Genomic DNA, 17,348 nt, shown 5'->3' with positions numbered 1-17,348 from the left:
TTTCATTGTAAACTTCGGGTGCATTCATTCCAAACGTAGCAAGTAACAGTATGGTTCCCCTCAATCCAAAACGTCCTTTTTATGTAATAATGCAAATCCCCAACCGATACGTAAATTTCCTTCATATTCCTATTTCAAGAAAATTTCGTCTCGTTCCTAACGAGCCGATATATTGCTTACATTTTCTGATGATACACCTCTGACCCGTTTAATAAAGGCCTTTGAGTCGAACAATAGAGTGAGGTGTTTGGTATCAAAAATGGGGTCCAATTTCACATTTTTTAAATATTTTTCTTGCACCTATAAATCAAGTAATCATATATGGAATTTTTTTCTGTACTTTTCAAGGATTAAAAGCATAATTTTTCCGATCACTTTAAACAGAGCCTTAGATCTAACATGAGCTTACATATGGGGCCGGGTATCCTGCTCCTCTAATCGTGTAACGTGGATGGTTTTTCAGCCTTTCTGTCAAAAAAGTAAAAGTCGCGGAAAAATCACTCCTTTCATGCTTTTTTTCATGTTATATTTTCATTTTGCTTTCCAACCTTTTAGACGCAAAGACGTTTTTTTATCTCCTGTTACGTGCTCCTCTTTGTCCCTTTGTCCGTCACTTGAAAGCGAGAATCATAATAACCTTTTCTTGTTTTTCTGTTCAACTAGACGGAGAATCAGAAATTTCAGCGACGCCATAATGTCATCATTAAAACGCAAGAAAAGTGACTCGGACGAGCAGATGGAAATGCGGAAGGCACAAAAACAAGCGTGAGTTCAATCTCTAATTAGACAGTAACTAGAAGGAAATGCTACATGAAATAATTTTGAATAATAATAAACACTCGAGGCAAAATGAGACGGCAGCATTTAGGGGCAAAAACATGGCCGCACAAAATATAGTTACAAGCGTGAGCACACGTGATCCCAGAAATCCAGTGGCCCTTGCAAAAAGATGAAAGGGGTGACCAAATATCAGATTTTCCTGGGCAGTGACACACAGCGTTGTAAATTGCTAATGAGAAAAGATGTTTTGTTCTCTAAAAATTCTAATACCTTTGGTGGGTTCCATATAAACTGACAGAAATAAATAAAATTCAAAGATATTTTGAAGGCGGATTCATGCATTTGAAAGGTTTCATTTCCTCTCTGTTGAAACTTCACAACTGTGCCTTAAAAAATCTTGGATTTTCATTGCTCGTTCGGTGTTAGATGGTTCTCAAAAAGGTTTTGAAAACGTTTCAAAAAGATGCAAAAATAACTTTGTCTAGTGGCAACGGTTGGGCGAGCTTACCTTCACAGTAAATGACGTTTTCCCTTCCTTTTGCTGTCTTTTTTTAGGAGCGGTTCAATGACCGACAAAGAGATGATTGCAAGATCAATTGATCGCATGCATCAGGATATAGAAGAGCAGAAAGATAAACGAAAGGCCCTTAGACAGATGGAGTTATTTGTCTTAGACAATTCTCTTCGTGAGAGTACAGTGGGTCAGCTTCGAGGTCACACTATCGAGAACAAGTGGAAAATCTATGAGCAGGTAATGATTTTACTTCATTTACGTTACCGGCAGAGTTACTGGAGTTTTCTAATTGTTGGAAAATAGGTTGAGATACCAATTCATTTTCTAGCATCTAACAAAAAAATTTAAGCAACTAATAATTGGTTAAAAGGAAACAGAATATTGTCCTTTTCAAGGTTTCGCTCTCTTGGTCTTTAAAGTTATTTTGCTAACTATTACTGCAAATTATTATAGCAATATATAAATATCTTGGAGAAAATATATTTAATAGTCATTGTAAGACTTGTGAAATCACGAACGTTGATATTAAATATAGTATGATTCCCTAATGCATTATATAAACCACGTCTTCCCACTGAATACTAATCGCGCGATCTAACTTCTGACGACAATTGAGACTAATAACGGCAACTGAGACTCATACAGGTTCATATTTGACACGGGTTTGGCATACCGCTTAGCTCACCGTAAAACGCAATATTTCAGAGTTGTAAATTACTATCACAGTCAATATTTTCTCTTTGTAATCCAGATAAAAAAGGTTGGCTACAAACACATCATTGTCGCCTCTTTCTCTCACATGACTCGCTTGGGTGACACCTTCATTCGACAGTTGCACGATAAAGGCGAGGACTTCACCAACCTTTGGGCGTTCAGCGAGTTCCTGGAATCTGTCGGGAAAGACAAAGTGCCAGATACCGAAACTATTCCAATTGGCTTGCGTAAGTGCAAGGAGCTAGGCATAAAGAACGTCATCATAGAAGCAGACTTGGTTTGGGCAGGTATCGACTACAAGAAGTTTAAAGTACGAGACATGAATCAGCTTTTCTCTGAGAGAATGAAATGGTGTCGTGAAAACCTTTCGAAAGATTGCAGGATACTCTTCAACTTACGAGACCTTCCAGATGGTATGAAGAAGAAGCCGAAGCGGATCTTTAAGGTAGTTAGGTATCTTTCCTCTCTTTCACCAGAAGAGCGCCCCTTTGGTCTGGTGACCGAAGAATCTGGCAAGTATCTTCCAGAGGAAGTTGGTGCGTGGGTAGGAGCCGTACGCAAAGAGATGGACGAATGTGGGTTTAAGGATGGACACCTGCTTGTTCACGTGCACGAGCAGTGGGGAATGGCAGACAGTACCCAGTTAGAATGCCTTATTAATGGTGCAAATGGTGTTTGGGCGAGTCTCATCATAGAGGGAGCCTCCATGGGTCATGCAAGCTCAACTGTCACCCTGATGAACATGATTCGCATGGGAAACAAGAAGGTAACTAAGCAGTACAACTGTGCAGCTCTACGCAAAGCAGCACAAGAGGTAACTAGAATCACCACTGGACGCGAGGTGTATGACAGGCAAGTTGTGTATGGCGAGCGAGCCCTGGATATGGTCTTCGGAATGCCAAACTTTGATCCAGACCCAAACGAGAAAGTATTTAGCTTGGCTGATTTCTTTGGTGAAGAACCTGTCATGCGAATGACAACTCTGGCCTCCACTGGAATGATTGTAACAAGGCTGACGAAACTCTTTGGAGATGATCCCCAGTTCACAACCGAGAGAGCCCAAAGAATGCTAGAAGTTATGTTGGAGGATCTGCACAAGAACAGGAAAGAGGAGTACATGAGCGCAGTTGGTCTGGCACTATTGTTTGATCGGGCTGGCGGCAGTCTCACCGAAAAAATGAGCGCAGTCATCGCGAAAGAAGAGCCAAAGAAGGTTCACGCGCAAGAGTTGATTGCTGAGATTCGTGCCATGTGGGATCAATGGGATCTGCGAGATGGTGAGAGAGATGACAAGTTAGAGTTTGATGCCTTCTACAATGGATTCATGGGGCCGTACTTTGGTTGCTACAGGTGTGATGAGACGAAGTGCGCATTGAAAGCCATCGACATGGATGAAGATGGAACTGTGGATTGGAACGAGTTTGCCTTGTACTTAAAGTGGGCCATTCGCGAGTACCCCGAGACCAGAACGGCTGAGGATCTGCTGTCCATTGCCTTCCGCAAAGGTCTGATCCCGGCCATGCAAGACGAGATATTAAAGCAGGTTTGAGGAACATTCATGCCAAGCCCATTTCATGCGTAGTCACTATGGGGCCTAGTGTATTTTATAACGTTGTTTAAAGTCTCTTTCATTAAACTTTTTCATTGTTACTTAACGCAGGAGGTTTCTTTGTAAGATGTTTCTGTTTTATTCCGTTTTCGCTTGACTTTGTATATCTTACAAAATTGATTGATTAGTTTAATTTCTTTTATACTGCACTTCGTTTTCATCATTAAAAGTGTTTGAGAATGCAGTCGTCTTGTTATTGAACACCAGAGTACCACGAAGTCGATAGGTACTACACTTTTAGGTTCTGAGGAATATTCATGCCATTCCAGCAGTCTAAACTATGTATGAACTTTCAGAGATTTTATTGGGAGTATAGTCTATCGCCGCCATAGGACCACCTAGTTATTACGACCCCTTTCTTCCTGGTCCAAAATATAATCCGGTCGACCATGACCATCCTATTTCGTAAGTAGGTGGAATATGATCATCTAAATCAGTGTAGCCCAGATTAGGACTGTTGTTCTGACGTTTTGACAGCCTGTGTGGTAGACATCTTTCTAGTCAAAAGCGATTTTGTGTCCTCATTTGATAGTATTAAAGTGGTTATCAATTGACGAGGTACAACTCACCTGGACTCTGAAGACAGGATATCGAAACTTGTCACGCACAGTCCAAACCATTTACTGCATCCCCTTATTATGGGCAACAACAACCTTTTGGATTTTTTTTTTGTATTTAAATTTTTTGCTCAATATTGTAGGTAGGGCTACAATATTTCATTGATAGTGCTTAAAAGGAATAATTACAATAATAAACAGGAAGTCTCGGAAGCCTTACTGGGCTTATCGAGGAGTCTCCCCAGCCAGCCATCTTTGCATGTGCGTAATGGACAAACTCACACTGCATTTCGGAAGTACTAGGAAAGCACCGCCCCTTCCCCTCCCTAATCCATGGTGTAGTCAACCTTTTCTTTGGTTCGGTAGATAATTAAGGGGTTGACATAAAATACTGTTCCATTTGGTCCAAGAGGTCTCTATCGAGTGGTTTAAAACTTACTCGCTTATTTGTGAAAATAGATCAAAATGTTTACAAAACCGCCAACAAGGGTGCCTCGATACATAGTTGTCAAATCCTTCTTTCTAGCAATCGGCTAGAGCTATCTTCATGATCTTTCACACACGTTTTTAAAAAGATTGAAACTACTTTGAGGTGCAATTTCATTTCAAAAGCGCTTCATTTTCTACGGATAACGGCCGAACATCGAGACTGTCCAGTTTTCACCGTATTTCTAACCATAAAAACTTCACCCCAAAATATCTCGATAACGTTCTTACAGATTTCCCTTAAACTTCACGAACAGCGAGGCGGCTATTGATGGAAAACGTTCCGCTGAACGATTTTGGAAGGACAGTTCCCAGTGCCGAGAAATATAGCTGCAGGTAAAATAGGTAATGGCGTCATTTCGTTGCTATGACAACTCCGATGTCATTTTAACGGTTTAATTTTGACTCCACTGACACTAGAAATTCAATGCGTAAAGTTTATTCAGGATGCGTCAGTCAGTCATCTGATGCAGATGTATCCTAGTTAAGTTGCATCAGTGTTATATTTCCAGCAAAATGCTATTGCATGTTCTAGGCTAGAACGTGTGCCACGCCACATACGAAATACCATAGAAAAAAAAAGACACTCTGAGAAGTGGCCAAAAAATCTGTGGAAACGTATTTTTCTACAAATGCACTGGCACGAAACCCCGGGGAAAGGGTTTACGCGAAAAGCATAGAACAGTGAATACCTTGTTACATAGACTACTCCAAAGAGACTAACTTCAAAGAATGCAGGTCCTAAAACCTGAAAGCATAAGCTGTATACCGAAATAAGGTTATTCCAAAAATATACAGAACTGAACACGTAAGAATATAAATCATCGGAAAGGAAACTATGGACAACGAAACGAAAGCGAACACGACGACTGAGCTGACGTAGAATGCCACAAATCCCGCGCTAAAAAAACCATAAATAGTCCTCCCACGAGCCTCAGCGCGCCTCTAAACCGTGCTGTCAGAATGTCTCACTTATTTAGCTTAGTTAGTTACCTGTCATCATTAAGTAGGAGTCTATCATTCATTGATCACCCATCTTAGAATATCAGCAAGACACTTTTCCATGGCCCGCATTGCAGCATCTTGAGTAACTTGGCCATTTGGTTTAATTGAAACTTAAATATAGTTGTGTATCATCAGCAAAGCAATGAACACATGGAAGGTGTTTTTCTATAACGTCAAACAACTGAGATGAATAAATGATGAATAAGTAAGGGTTTAAACGAGAGCCGTGAGGGACCCCGCAATCCAGTTTGAAGCATTCAGAGAGCGTTCCACTGACAGATACCTGCTGACTTCTATTACAAAATTATGATTTCAACCAGTTCAGAACTGTCCCCTGGAGTCCAACTTTGTTTTGCAACCGAATAACGATGATCTCATCGTTAACAGCGTCAAACGCCGCACTAAGGTCTAATAATGCAAAAAGCGTGACACATTGTGAATTCATGGAAAGCATGATGTCATTCACAACACTTCAACAAAGCCGTTTCAGTACTGTGACCAGCACGATATGATGACTGTAAAACTGGGTAGATGTGGTGCTGAACCATGTGTCCATGAGTTTGTTCGAATAAAGCCCTTTCTAATACTTTAGAAAAGTACTGAACATTACTGATGAGTCTGTCTTATCCAGACTTTTTCAAAAGTGAATCAACCCGTGCGCACTTTCATGTATCAGCAGAGTGACCAGACATCAAAGATGTGTTTATAATTAATTTTTGTCAGGACTATAGGAGTAACACATTTAGGCAGTTCACAACAAGAGCTAAGAAACAGGTCTCGAACATTGCCTTCTGTAAGTCGCAAAGATGTTTCCATGGTAACAACAGACGTACAATCATATGCAAGGGAAACAGAGACGTAGCTGGTTAACTTCTCTGTCATTTCATCCAACTTCAAGTGAATGTCACAGAGTTTTTAACAAAAAAGTCACCCATCACATTAGCCAATTGCAGCCTATCTTTGAAGGGTGAGAACAAAACTTCATTTTTCACATCACATAACATCAAAGGCATCAAAGGAGATCACATCAAAGAAGCAATTTGATAGACTGATTTTAATTATGTAAATTTGTTTTTAGCTGGAGAAGAAGTTGCTTTCAAAGGAGGAAGTTCTTTAAATTAGGGCAGGGAGATTAAGTTGCGTTTAACTCAATTAAATGGTAGTCCATTGTCTCTCAGAGTGTGACCTTACTGTTGTTTGCAGAGGAGAATAGTATTGAAAAAAGCAAAAAAAACATATAATAGGCAATCGACTGTCTTTTCTTCTCAAGGTTTCTCCACTCGCTAACTATTCTTAACCCCCCCCCCCCCCCCTACAAAATCTGTAAACGAAAACCACCAGCTTGTGAGGGGGGCTGAATCAAAACCACTGAAACCAAGAACGAGTAGTTCGACACATCGAAATTCCGAGTTTATTTGTTTTTATCTACAGTCTATTCTAAAAAAAAAACTACAAACAAACAAGCAAAACATAAGCTGAAGGAATTTGTTTCAGAAATCAAAACTACTGTGATGCACAAGGCAATGTTTTAGAGGCTAAAATGTTTTTTTTTTCTGTTATAATTCTGACAAGTTATAAATTTGAAAATTACAAAAAGGCCTTATTCAAAGCGTTTTATGAACGAATTATTTATTGGTTATTTCACAGGGCCAACTGCTTCGGAAATAGGTTAAATGTGGTGAAACATAACAGGTCGGATGTAACCTTCTAAACCTATATTGACTTACGTAAAGAGGTTGTAACTTCATTTTTTCGATTGGTGAGCTCGCAGGAAAATTAAAGTTTCTTATTTCAACCCTATTTAATGAAATCCAAGATGGCAGCCAAAATGGCGTCCACTTTGGATGAATCCTCAACATAACTAAAAGGCATAAAAGCCAAAATATTAACCCCATCTTGCAAAGCGCTCGCTACTTATACTTAACATACATGCACCATTGTCGGTTCGGTTAAGGGTCAAATGAATCCCTCATTTCAAGGTATAGTACCAACAACAGTTTCCGCCAATTTGTCGTACAAGAGTATCTGAATTTCCGAAAAACCAACGATAGAACTTTCCCGCGCGCACTCCTGTCAAGAAAGGCACTTACTTGAGGTTTGGGTGCAGTGGACAAAATATAGTAAATTGTGTGAAATTGTCCACCCGAGCCTCGAATTCATGTCTTTATGTTGGCTCATTAGTCACCTTTTTTTGCCTTTTACAACTGCAGCAAGTGTCCTTAAGCGTCAAAAAGGGCCACAAAATGACAACGCTCTTAAAACGATATACTTATTAACGGTAAGCATTAAGGAGAGGGATTCTTGACTAAATCCATCTTAATTATAAAACAAAATCATCCAATTTTCTTTTCCTTTTTCAAGTAGTCAAAACATATATTCGGAACTCTCAATGCTTCTTCAAAAATGATAAATCTTTTTGTGATATATTTTTCTGCAAATTATATCGCAACATCAAAAATGCATGCAACTGACTAGCAAACCTATCACAAGTGACATGCCTGAAAAATCCTTCCGGAAAAGCGTTCATTTAAATCTCTCCAAGTATCACTCGATGTCAAGACTGTTTAAGGACTTCATCTTGCATGGCCGGGATCAGACCCTTTCGGAAGGCGATGGACAACAGCTGTTCCGCAGTCTGGGTTTCAGGGTATTGACGAATGGCCCACTTCAGGTACAATGCGAACTCTTCCCAATCCACCGTCCCATCTTCGTCCATGTCGATGGCTTTCAAAGCGCGCTTCGTCTCATCGCACCTGTAGCAGCCAAAGTACGGTGCCAAGAACCCATTGTAGAAGGCATCAAAATCCAACTTGTCATCTCTCTGCCCATCTCGAAGGTCCCACTCATCCCACATGGCACGAATCTCAGCAATCAGGTCTTGGGCATGCGCCTTCTTAAGCTCTTCCTGGGCAATGACTTCGCTCATTTTCTTGGTGAGTTTTCCTCCCGAGCGGTCAAATAATAAAGCAAGACCGACAGCACTCATATATTCCTCTTTTCTGTTCTGGCGCAGATCTTCCAGCATCACCTCCAACATCCTCTGGCCTCGTTCGCTTGTGAACTGACGGTCGCTGCCGAAAAGATTTTTTAGCCTGGTTACAATCATGTCAGGTGAGGCTAGGGTTGTCATTCGCATAACAGGTTCTTCACCAAAGAAATCAGCCATACTAAATTCGCTCTTGGTTGGAGGGAAATTTGGCACTCCGAACACCATATCCAGGGCGCGTTCGCCATAAACGACTTGCCTGTCATAGGCCTCGCGTCCAGTAGTGATCCTGGTGACCTCCTGTGCAGTTTTGCGAAGAGCTGTACAGTTGTACTGCTTAAGGACCTTTTTGTTTCCCATACGAATCATGTTCATCAAGGTGACAGTTGAGCTTGCATGACCCATGGAGGCTCCCTCTATAATTAGACTCGCCCAGATACCATTTGCTCCATTGACAAGGGATTCTAACTGGGTGATGTCCGCCATTCCCCACTGCTCGTGCACGTGAACAAGAAAATGCCCATTTTCAAACCCACAGGCATCCATTTGCCTTCTAATGGTTGCTATCCAAGAACTAACTTCCTCTGGAAGATACTTGCCAGATTCTTCAGTCATTAGACCAAAGGGACGCTCTTCTTGCGGTAGCGAGGAAAGGTACCTTATTACCCTCAAGATTCGCTTTGGCTTCTTCATCATACCATCTGGAAGATCTCGAAAGTTAATGAATATTTTACAATCTTTGGAAAGATTTTTACGGCACCATTCCATCCTCTCAGAAAATAGTTGGTTGATATCTGCCACTTTAAACTTACTGAAGTCAATCCCTGCCCAGACTAAATCCGCCTCGATGATGACGTTCTTTATTCCGAGTTCCTTACATTTCCGAAGGCCAATTGGAATAGTATTCGTATCTGGGACCCTGTCTTTGTTGACAGATTCCAGAAACTCGCTAAAGGCATAAAGATTGGTGAAGTCCTCCCCTTTTTCGTGCAACTGTTGAATGAAGGTGTCACCCAGGCGAGTCATGTGAGAGAAGGAAGCTACAATGATGTGCTTGAAGCCAACCTCCTTTATCTGAATGTCAAAACAAGAAAGAAAATGAATCAAATTATTTTCGAATAACTAGCTCGTAGGCATTTCTTAATCCCCTAGATAAAGGGAAGCAGCAACTGGCATGCTACAAAATCCGTCTTCGTGTGAGTCTCCAGTGTCTTTAATTTGTCAATTTGTCCTTTGATTTTTTTTTGAAACACTGTTTACGAAATGAATAAGTAAAAGACCTTTTTCAAAAGTATCATACTCTTTGTTTCCCTTCCAAAGTTTTGCATAAGAATTGTTTTTAATTTATCTTGGGAGTTACAATCGCCCCAAAAGAAATTGAAAACAATGCTTACGCAAAATTTTGGAGGAAACAAAGAGTATTAATTTATGTTATTTTTGAAATTTAAGGCCTTTTGGAGTTTTGTCTAGGAAATCAATCCTCACAACTATGCTATTTAATGTGACCCCTTAGGAATTACTGGCAGAAAGTAATCTCTTAGGTTGCAGCCAATGCGCTCTATTCCTAAGCCGGAAGTTGCTTAGAAACAAGGTAACCAAACAATGCTATAATACGTACAAAGTTGCATGGCAGCTTTGGTGATAATCCTCGCGGCCCCCTTACCTGTTCATAGATTTTCCACTTGTTCTCAATGGTATGACCTCGAAGTTGACCCACTGTGCTCTCACGCAGGGAATTGTCCAAAACGAATAACTCCATGTTTTTAAGGACCTCGCGTTTTCCTCTTTGCTCCCGTATCTCACGTTGCATGCGCTGGATGTCCAAACGTATTTCCACTTTTTCCTGGGCTGAGTTATTCATACTAAGGGATAAACGAGATGCAGCGAGAAATGAGCGAAAGATGTATCCTATTTACTAAAATAGCCGTACCTTCGAATAAGCGTTGCATTTAGGAGCAATAATATCAACAAGCCACACCTCTCTACCAAAAATACTTGATCATATTTACATGTATTTTTCGCAATATGAATGTTAAATTATTAAATTATTATTATTATTATTGTTCCATGTTGTTACGTGTCGTTGGGAGTTGTTGCACCAAGTTTGAAACCCGTCAAACTTTTAGCTACGTGCAAAACGACGCAACAATTCCCAACATTGTTGGCCCATCACTGTTCGGAGTTGTTGCGTCCGTTTGCACGTAGCTGAAGTCTACTTAGAAGAGTCTAGTAAAGAGTCTATCAAAATACTTGTTTATATGTATAAAATACAAGTAACCACTGCTCGCCTCGACTAGCTAATTGCTAACAGCGGGAAGTGGATATTGCTTGTAAAATTTGAAATAATTATAACAGTTGAAACAGTTAAACAGTCACACTACATTGAACGTCATACAAGGCTACAGCAGAAGAAATCCGTCAACTACTATAAATTCAAAACTGACTGACGTGACAAGCGTCCGTGTTAGTAACTAAAACTTTGACCGGTTTCAAACTTTGGGCTCATACTCGGTATAAAACCTGTGAACCTCACGAGCTGACGTAAAACAATTAGTACAAAGAAGCCAGTGTGAAGTCGACACAACAGAGCAAAGGAAAATAATGAGCTAGAAGACAAAGAAAAACTTCACAGGTTTTTAACTGATCAGGATCACCCAAACTTTGCGCAACAACTCCCAACAACTTGTAACAACATGCAGCAGGGTGTACAAACAGACATAACATATAACATCCAATGTTGGGAGTTGTTGGCCAATAATGTTGTGTCCGTTTGTACGAGGCTAATCCATTTGAGGATCTACTGAGTGTCACAAAAATTTTGTCGCCAGTTGTAGGAAAGCGAAAGGTGTATGCAAAACAAACAAAAAGTTCACAGTTTTTCAACCCAACCCGACGAGAAATATCCGATGAAACGAAACCATGCATAAGTGAGTAAAAGAGATAGAAATTTAGGCTAGTATATATATCTGTTACGCACGCGTACGTTTTGAAGCAGAACTACTTGTTTATAGTTATTTCTAACTCTAATGCGTTGCAAACAGTGATGGCGACAGAGAAAACCGCACAAACATTTTCCTTAATTAAATTGAGGAGATAAGTGTTATTGTAATGTTTAACAATTAGTTCATGCCTCATCGGGCGTATGTTGAGGTATTGAGAACACGGAAAGTTTAATGGAGAGCACTAAAGAGGCGTAAGACTTGTTCAAGGTGCAGCCGAGAACAACTCTAGCCTCTTGAGTGCTCTTCCAACTTCAGCTCAGTATCTAGACATACACACAGCTGAATCATGAACAAATTGTTTATAACATTATCAATGAGATCAATGCAGCAGTTAACTTTTAAACATTTTATTATTGTAGCGCGCTCAAAGCAGTACGCGTTAATGTCTGCGTGACTACATTTTTTACCTCACAGTTATGTTTTTATCTTAAAATTGAGACAAAGTTTACTCAAGTTGCTTAATTACTATAAGATAATATTAAAAAGATTGTAAAATCCATATTGAGGTGTCGGAAAACTACTTTTTCACGGTAAAATTCTTTTTGAGAAAAACGACAACTTTGCGGCATAGAATGATTCACACACGCTATAGCCCGCACAGCTCGCGCAGTTGACAACGGCAACAACAACACTCACATATTTTCCCTACTATCGGTTAACAAATTCAAAAGTTTTCTCTTAAATTTACGTTATAGAACACATGGTAAATGCTTCATCGTTTTTATGGATACACTTGGAAGACGTCTTAGGAGGATTGCTAAGCTCGCAAGAACTCGCGGTATAGTTGACTGACGTCATTAGCGTGCTCAATGGGAATATGCATCACACACGTTCTATTGAATTTGATTAGGCGAATTTTCTAGCTCCCTAAGAACCCTCCCTAAGAACCAAACTAACATCGATTAAGCTGTTGGGCACATTATGCCAAGTGCGCTTACATGAAAGAGGTGTATGTACGTTTTACGACTACCGGGAGTCTGCTGATAAATTCCTACATCCAGTATCTCGAGCTTTTTAAACATCACGAAGATTACCCTACATTGAGGTCAACTCGGTATATCAGCAATCAGACTTCAAGTCTCACGGGTTAGAAGCAGCAGCGTATTCTGCAGTTAATTAATGCCTGTTTACAGCGTGACCCGGGCTCAGCCAACCGGTTTCTGTGGCAAGAGCTCACGGTTTACTAAATACAATGACAGTGCATTCTGAAACTTCCTTCTCTGATTTCGTTCTAAATGAAATTTACTGATTATCCTACCTGAATTACCGCTCTATCTTCGTACTAACTCCTTTGTAGTCACCTCTGCTTTAAATATGAAGTAATGAATGATTGATCAGCCTAACAAAGGACGTTTTTAATGGACCTATTTTGAATAAAAGCATATCTGAACTGTAACATTCCTCAGTGACAATGCCGGGTCACTCCTGGTTTGAAACTCGCTACACTAGTATGCGTTTTTTCGCCTTGCGTCCACACAGAAATTTTCCAAAACGGACGTGTGTTTGAAAATGATGGTTTGTTAACGCTCCCGAAAAAGGAGTTCGTTGGTTGTAGAGCTTCCGGCAAAAAACCGAAGTTCTTTGAAAAAGCTGACGTCGTGGCCGCCTACTCATGTATGCAACCCTAGTAGTAATCAGGCCCCAGTTTGTGACTGAAGCGTTGGATAGCTCTTTGCATCGGATGAATCACTAGCCAGCAGCCTTATAGGTACTTAATTTCGCGTTTTTCGCGATCAGGTAAAAAAAAAGCGCGAAATTAAAGACCCGCGAAAATAAATCCTCGCCCATATAGAAAATTCAAATAACAATTGACATGTTACAAAAGCAATAATATGCAGGGGCGGATCTAGGGGGAGGGTGCAGGGGGTGCGCAACCCCCCCTGAGATGATGACCTGCGGTTTTCTAATACGACTGGTATTCTGCAAAAAAAAAACTATGTGGTTTATGGTGTTGAAGTAGAGCAAGAGACGAGTGCAACCCCCCCCCCACCTAAGAAAAATCCTGGATCCGCCCCTGATATGTATCGACGAAGTCAAATTGCTTTCTCCGCTGGTTTTACTGGAAAGTTCTATTTTGTATCTTCCGTTGTAAGATAACGTTAGTTTGCTAAGATTTCATACATTGCTTGTTCCTGTTTATCCAGAGTTTTTTAAAAAAGAAAATGAAGTTGAGTACGCTTAAATCGGGAAATTATTGCCCCTTTTCTACGTTTACCTGTTAAAATCGCGAAAATAAAGCCAGGCGAAATACTGTCTCCCCCGCAAAATCGCGAAATTAAGTACCAATGAGTTAAATATTAGGGAAACCCAAATGTTTGCGTTTTCTACTTGACAGAAGAGAGATTAAGATTCACGTCTACCGTAAACGGCCAACGTTACATTCAAGTTGAGAATTTCTCAGAATAGAAAATAAGCAGATAAAAACAGTCCCTAGCGATTGCTATGGTTAAAAGTGGCATAAAACCGCATATTTTTTAGTAGAAGCAATAACGAGTAAACAGAAAATAAGGGGAAAACTTGGTCACGTGGTACAAATTCACGTCTGCCGTTAAGCGTAAACGTGAATCTTAATCCCTCTTTTGAGTTATCCATTGGATAGCATTATCCATCTTTCGATCAATAAGGGCCAAAAGGGAATGGAGGAAGAAGACTCCCGCCTTTTCTCTCTTCCCATCGTCCACCGCGCTCTTATTATTTTTATTTCTATTTTTAAAAGCGGAGAAGAGAGCCTCCATAGGCCCCATACGATATTGCGACCTCCAACAAAGCTCACATCCTCGGTATGGCCAGTGCCTTACGCATACCATACCGACACGATGGGAAGAGGGAAAAGGTAGGCTTGGATAAATTCTGCTTGTAAAATGGCTTATTCTGACTGCCGGCAGTGCTCGTAAAAATCGCTTATTCTTCTCAAAATTCTGCTCGGACACCCTTAATCAGCTCGAATTCTGCTTGGTAAGCTCGAACAAATTTTCGAACAAATTTTCAGCCCTCCGGGCTGTATTTGCAGTTTCGTAAATAAAGAAGGGACGCCTTCATTATGTGAAGCAAAATTGTAATTCATCTTACTTATAGATCCTTATAATTTGAACGTGTTGTAGCCGGATGATTAAATAATCAAATTAATCACAAGGTATTTTCTTACGACTGTTATGCATATCATTAGTGCCGCTGATTTTCCCGGCCTTATTCTGCTCAAATTCTGCTCGAAGCCTTATTCTACCGGTAGAATGCTCGTTTCAAAAATCTCTTATTCTGCTCGAAATTCTGCTGGGAGAATTTATCCAATCTTCGGAAAAGGCCCCTCTAGTCCGGAAGCCAGGACCCTAAAAGAAGGGTTTCGTACAATGATCGGGTCAGAAAAGGTTTGATAGCGGATTTTGATAGAACAAGACCTGCTGATCAATGTCAGCTAGTTAGTAGAGTTGATTTGTGGTATAGGTTACGAGTTATGCGGTTATTTTAATAGGCCACCCCTTTAAATTCATGGAAACGAGGCTAAGATAGAAGACCACTGATAATGCGTAAATTAAACGTTTATTTTGACCTGAATCTACAAATATCGTTACACCTTTGTAGCACGAATCTTAATCATGTTCAGATTGCTCAAATTGAGGTCACGTGACCCAACACGTGACAGCTGCAGCGTCAAAAATGGTGTTTTATAGCTTTTACTAGCCTATTTTAACGTCTTCATTACCATAAATGTGTTAATTATTCATAAATATTCTGATATTTTATACGTACTGTTGGTGCATTACGCACTTTAAGACAAATTGTAGCTTATTGAAACTGAAACAATAAAAGAATGACAATTTTTCTCCCATTTCCGGGTCAACATGAAAACGAGGCTCATTCCGGTTGCTTCTGTTTACGGCGTTATCTGCAATTGTTGATCAAGGGAAACCTCTAATATCGTTACTTCTTAACAAATTATATCCCAATCATGCTTAAACTTTGCAAAGCAAGGTCACGTGACCGAGCACGTGACCTCATACAAGCCAAAACTTCTATTTCAGTGCTAGAAGATGCCTATTAAATCGCCCGGAACGCATATACGTCGATACTTATGTTATCTTACAAAATCTGTTGTTTACAATACCCTTTTTGTCAGTGAAATGAAATACTGTATAGGAGATTACTGATAGCAATATTTCTGCCTTTATAAATTTGCTCTGTAGAAAATATACGTCAAACATCAAACAATTCAACAGTTCGAGAGCCTTTTCACTCCTCGTCGCTTTCTTCAGAGTCACTTATGCAGGTAACACCATGCGGGTTTTTACATACTTCATCATCTGCCATGCAGTAGCATCCTTCAGTACAAGAAAGCCCTGTGTTGTTGCAGGAACAGTTTCGCAAGCAGGAAGACGTCTTGCACTTACACGTCGTCAGTTCGAGGAGACTTTCCGGAGCCGGTGCTTTTGTCATTAGCAATGGTAAAAGATGCTTTTCATCCCTCACCCATCCATGACCCTCTGGTGACTCAAGATCTTGCATCGCTTCAAGAGCATGCCTCCAGACGAATGCCTGGTAGTTTGATCGCTTTAAATGTTGAAGTAGACAATCAGACGTCGGTGGAAGCATTTCGTTTTTCTGCTTTTTCTGGCAGAACATGAAGTAACGCAGCTCATCTACGGTGCTTGTCTTTTTGGATGTTGTATATAGACTGCAAACAAAGGCTTCGCATTTGCCGGCTGTGGTTACGTTCAATTCTTATTCCTCTCCGAGATGAGACACGCTATCCTGGTGGTCAGTACTACGACAAAAACTATCCCAAGCCTTCTTCTTCCCGATACCCGCCAAAACGCTGGTCGAATCACAGCCCGTGATTGCATGGAATCCAGGAAGAGATCTACAAAGCTTTTGACCCAAAGCATGGGCGATGTCATGCACTGGAATCATTCGTTGTCGGTCCTTCAATCCGGTGCGAAACCACAATTCTGGACATCCCAAACTTCTAAAGTGGCTAACGCTTAGGATAAGGACATCAGTATCCGGCGACTGGATAACAAGTCGTCTATCTGTTCTTGCTGCGTACTTGGCATGCAATATCATCCTGGTGTCTGCCTCTTCATGATTTGATCGGAGTGCCTGGACCTCTCTGCACTGACCTCTTGTCACAGTCACCGCTTTCTCGCCATCTCTGAAGCCACCCCCGATCACAAGCTCCTTCTGTGGGGGAAGCTGGTGTTCACCGAGTCTGCAGAGCGCAGCTGACAGGAAATCGCACAGGTTAACCTGGTATTGGAAATATGTAGCACACATTTGAGAATTGGAATCTCTTATGAATGGTTACACTCAAAGGCAAAAAATGTTGATGTCCAATTCACATTGCTGTTAACGAAAGTTTAGTTTAAGTGTAAAACTTGTTAACTAAAATAATCTAAGCCTTACCTTATTCTTGGGATTGGAAATGCACTTTCCCCATTGCCTGGGGACTGGAGTGGTAGGACCTCCTATCGGCACTTCAAGACCAACGGATGCTCCTCGTCGTTCACGCTCTCCTTCCTTTATGGAGTTCTCCCAGTATTGGTCAAAGACTACATGGACTTGCACACAGTTGTTTGAAAAGAGCGGGGCAGTGAAGATGTTGTAGTACTTTTCAGAAAGATCCCCAAAGGTACTTGTTCCGGCAGATTTTGACATTTGTATGATAGCCATGCCGTCGATGATAACAGTTGGATTAGGTAAT

The 17,348-nt window shown here is 40.6% G+C and overlaps 2 protein-coding genes across 3 annotated transcripts in view; one reads left to right on the top strand and one right to left on the bottom strand.

The window, feature by feature from the left end:
* The window catches only part of LOC140953808 (uncharacterized), a 6,024-nt gene extending 2,227 nt beyond the window's left edge, over nt 1-3,797 (top strand). For both annotated transcript variants that reach the window (XM_073403198.1, XM_073403191.1), the window contains exons 2-4: nt 664-765; nt 1,336-1,531; nt 2,046-3,797. In XM_073403198.1, coding sequence (XP_073259299.1) covers nt 695-765; nt 1,336-1,531; nt 2,046-3,557 — 1,779 coding nt within the window. In that variant the 5' untranslated portion in view covers nt 664-694 and the 3' untranslated portion in view covers nt 3,558-3,797. The remainder of the gene's footprint in view (nt 1-663; nt 766-1,335; nt 1,532-2,045) is intronic.
* Nucleotides 3,798-8,211: 4,414 nt separating this feature from the next.
* Nucleotides 8,212-10,506, bottom strand: LOC140939588 (uncharacterized). Its single transcript, XM_073388853.1, has 2 exons — nt 10,315-10,506; nt 8,212-9,725 (listed from the first exon to the last, which is right to left on the bottom strand). The coding sequence occupies exons 1-2, from the start codon at nt 10,459-10,461 to the stop codon at nt 8,220-8,222; spliced, it is 1,653 nt and encodes a 550-aa protein (XP_073244954.1). The 5' UTR covers nt 10,462-10,506; the 3' UTR covers nt 8,212-8,219.
* Between the last annotated feature and the right edge of the window lie 6,842 nt (nt 10,507-17,348).

The sequence above is a fragment of the Porites lutea genome, chromosome 1 (assembly GCF_958299795.1).
Source record: "Porites lutea chromosome 1, jaPorLute2.1, whole genome shotgun sequence".
Lineage (NCBI taxonomy): Eukaryota > Metazoa > Cnidaria > Anthozoa > Scleractinia > Poritidae > Porites > Porites lutea.
Note: the sequence above shows the minus strand (reverse complement) of the source record. Positions and strands in the feature narration are given on the sequence as shown.

What these genes read in the sequence shown, in the direction of transcription:
- LOC140939588 (XM_073388853.1), bottom strand. Translation starts at nt 10,461, where the DNA reads ATGCAACGTGAGATACGGGAGCAAAGAGGAAAACGCGAGGTCCTTAAA. An exon ending in AGTGGAAAATCTATGAACAG is followed by an intron (nt 9,726 to 10,314) that starts GTAAGGGGGCCG and finishes TTTGACATTCAG; the next exon opens with ATAAAGGAGGTTGGCTTCAA.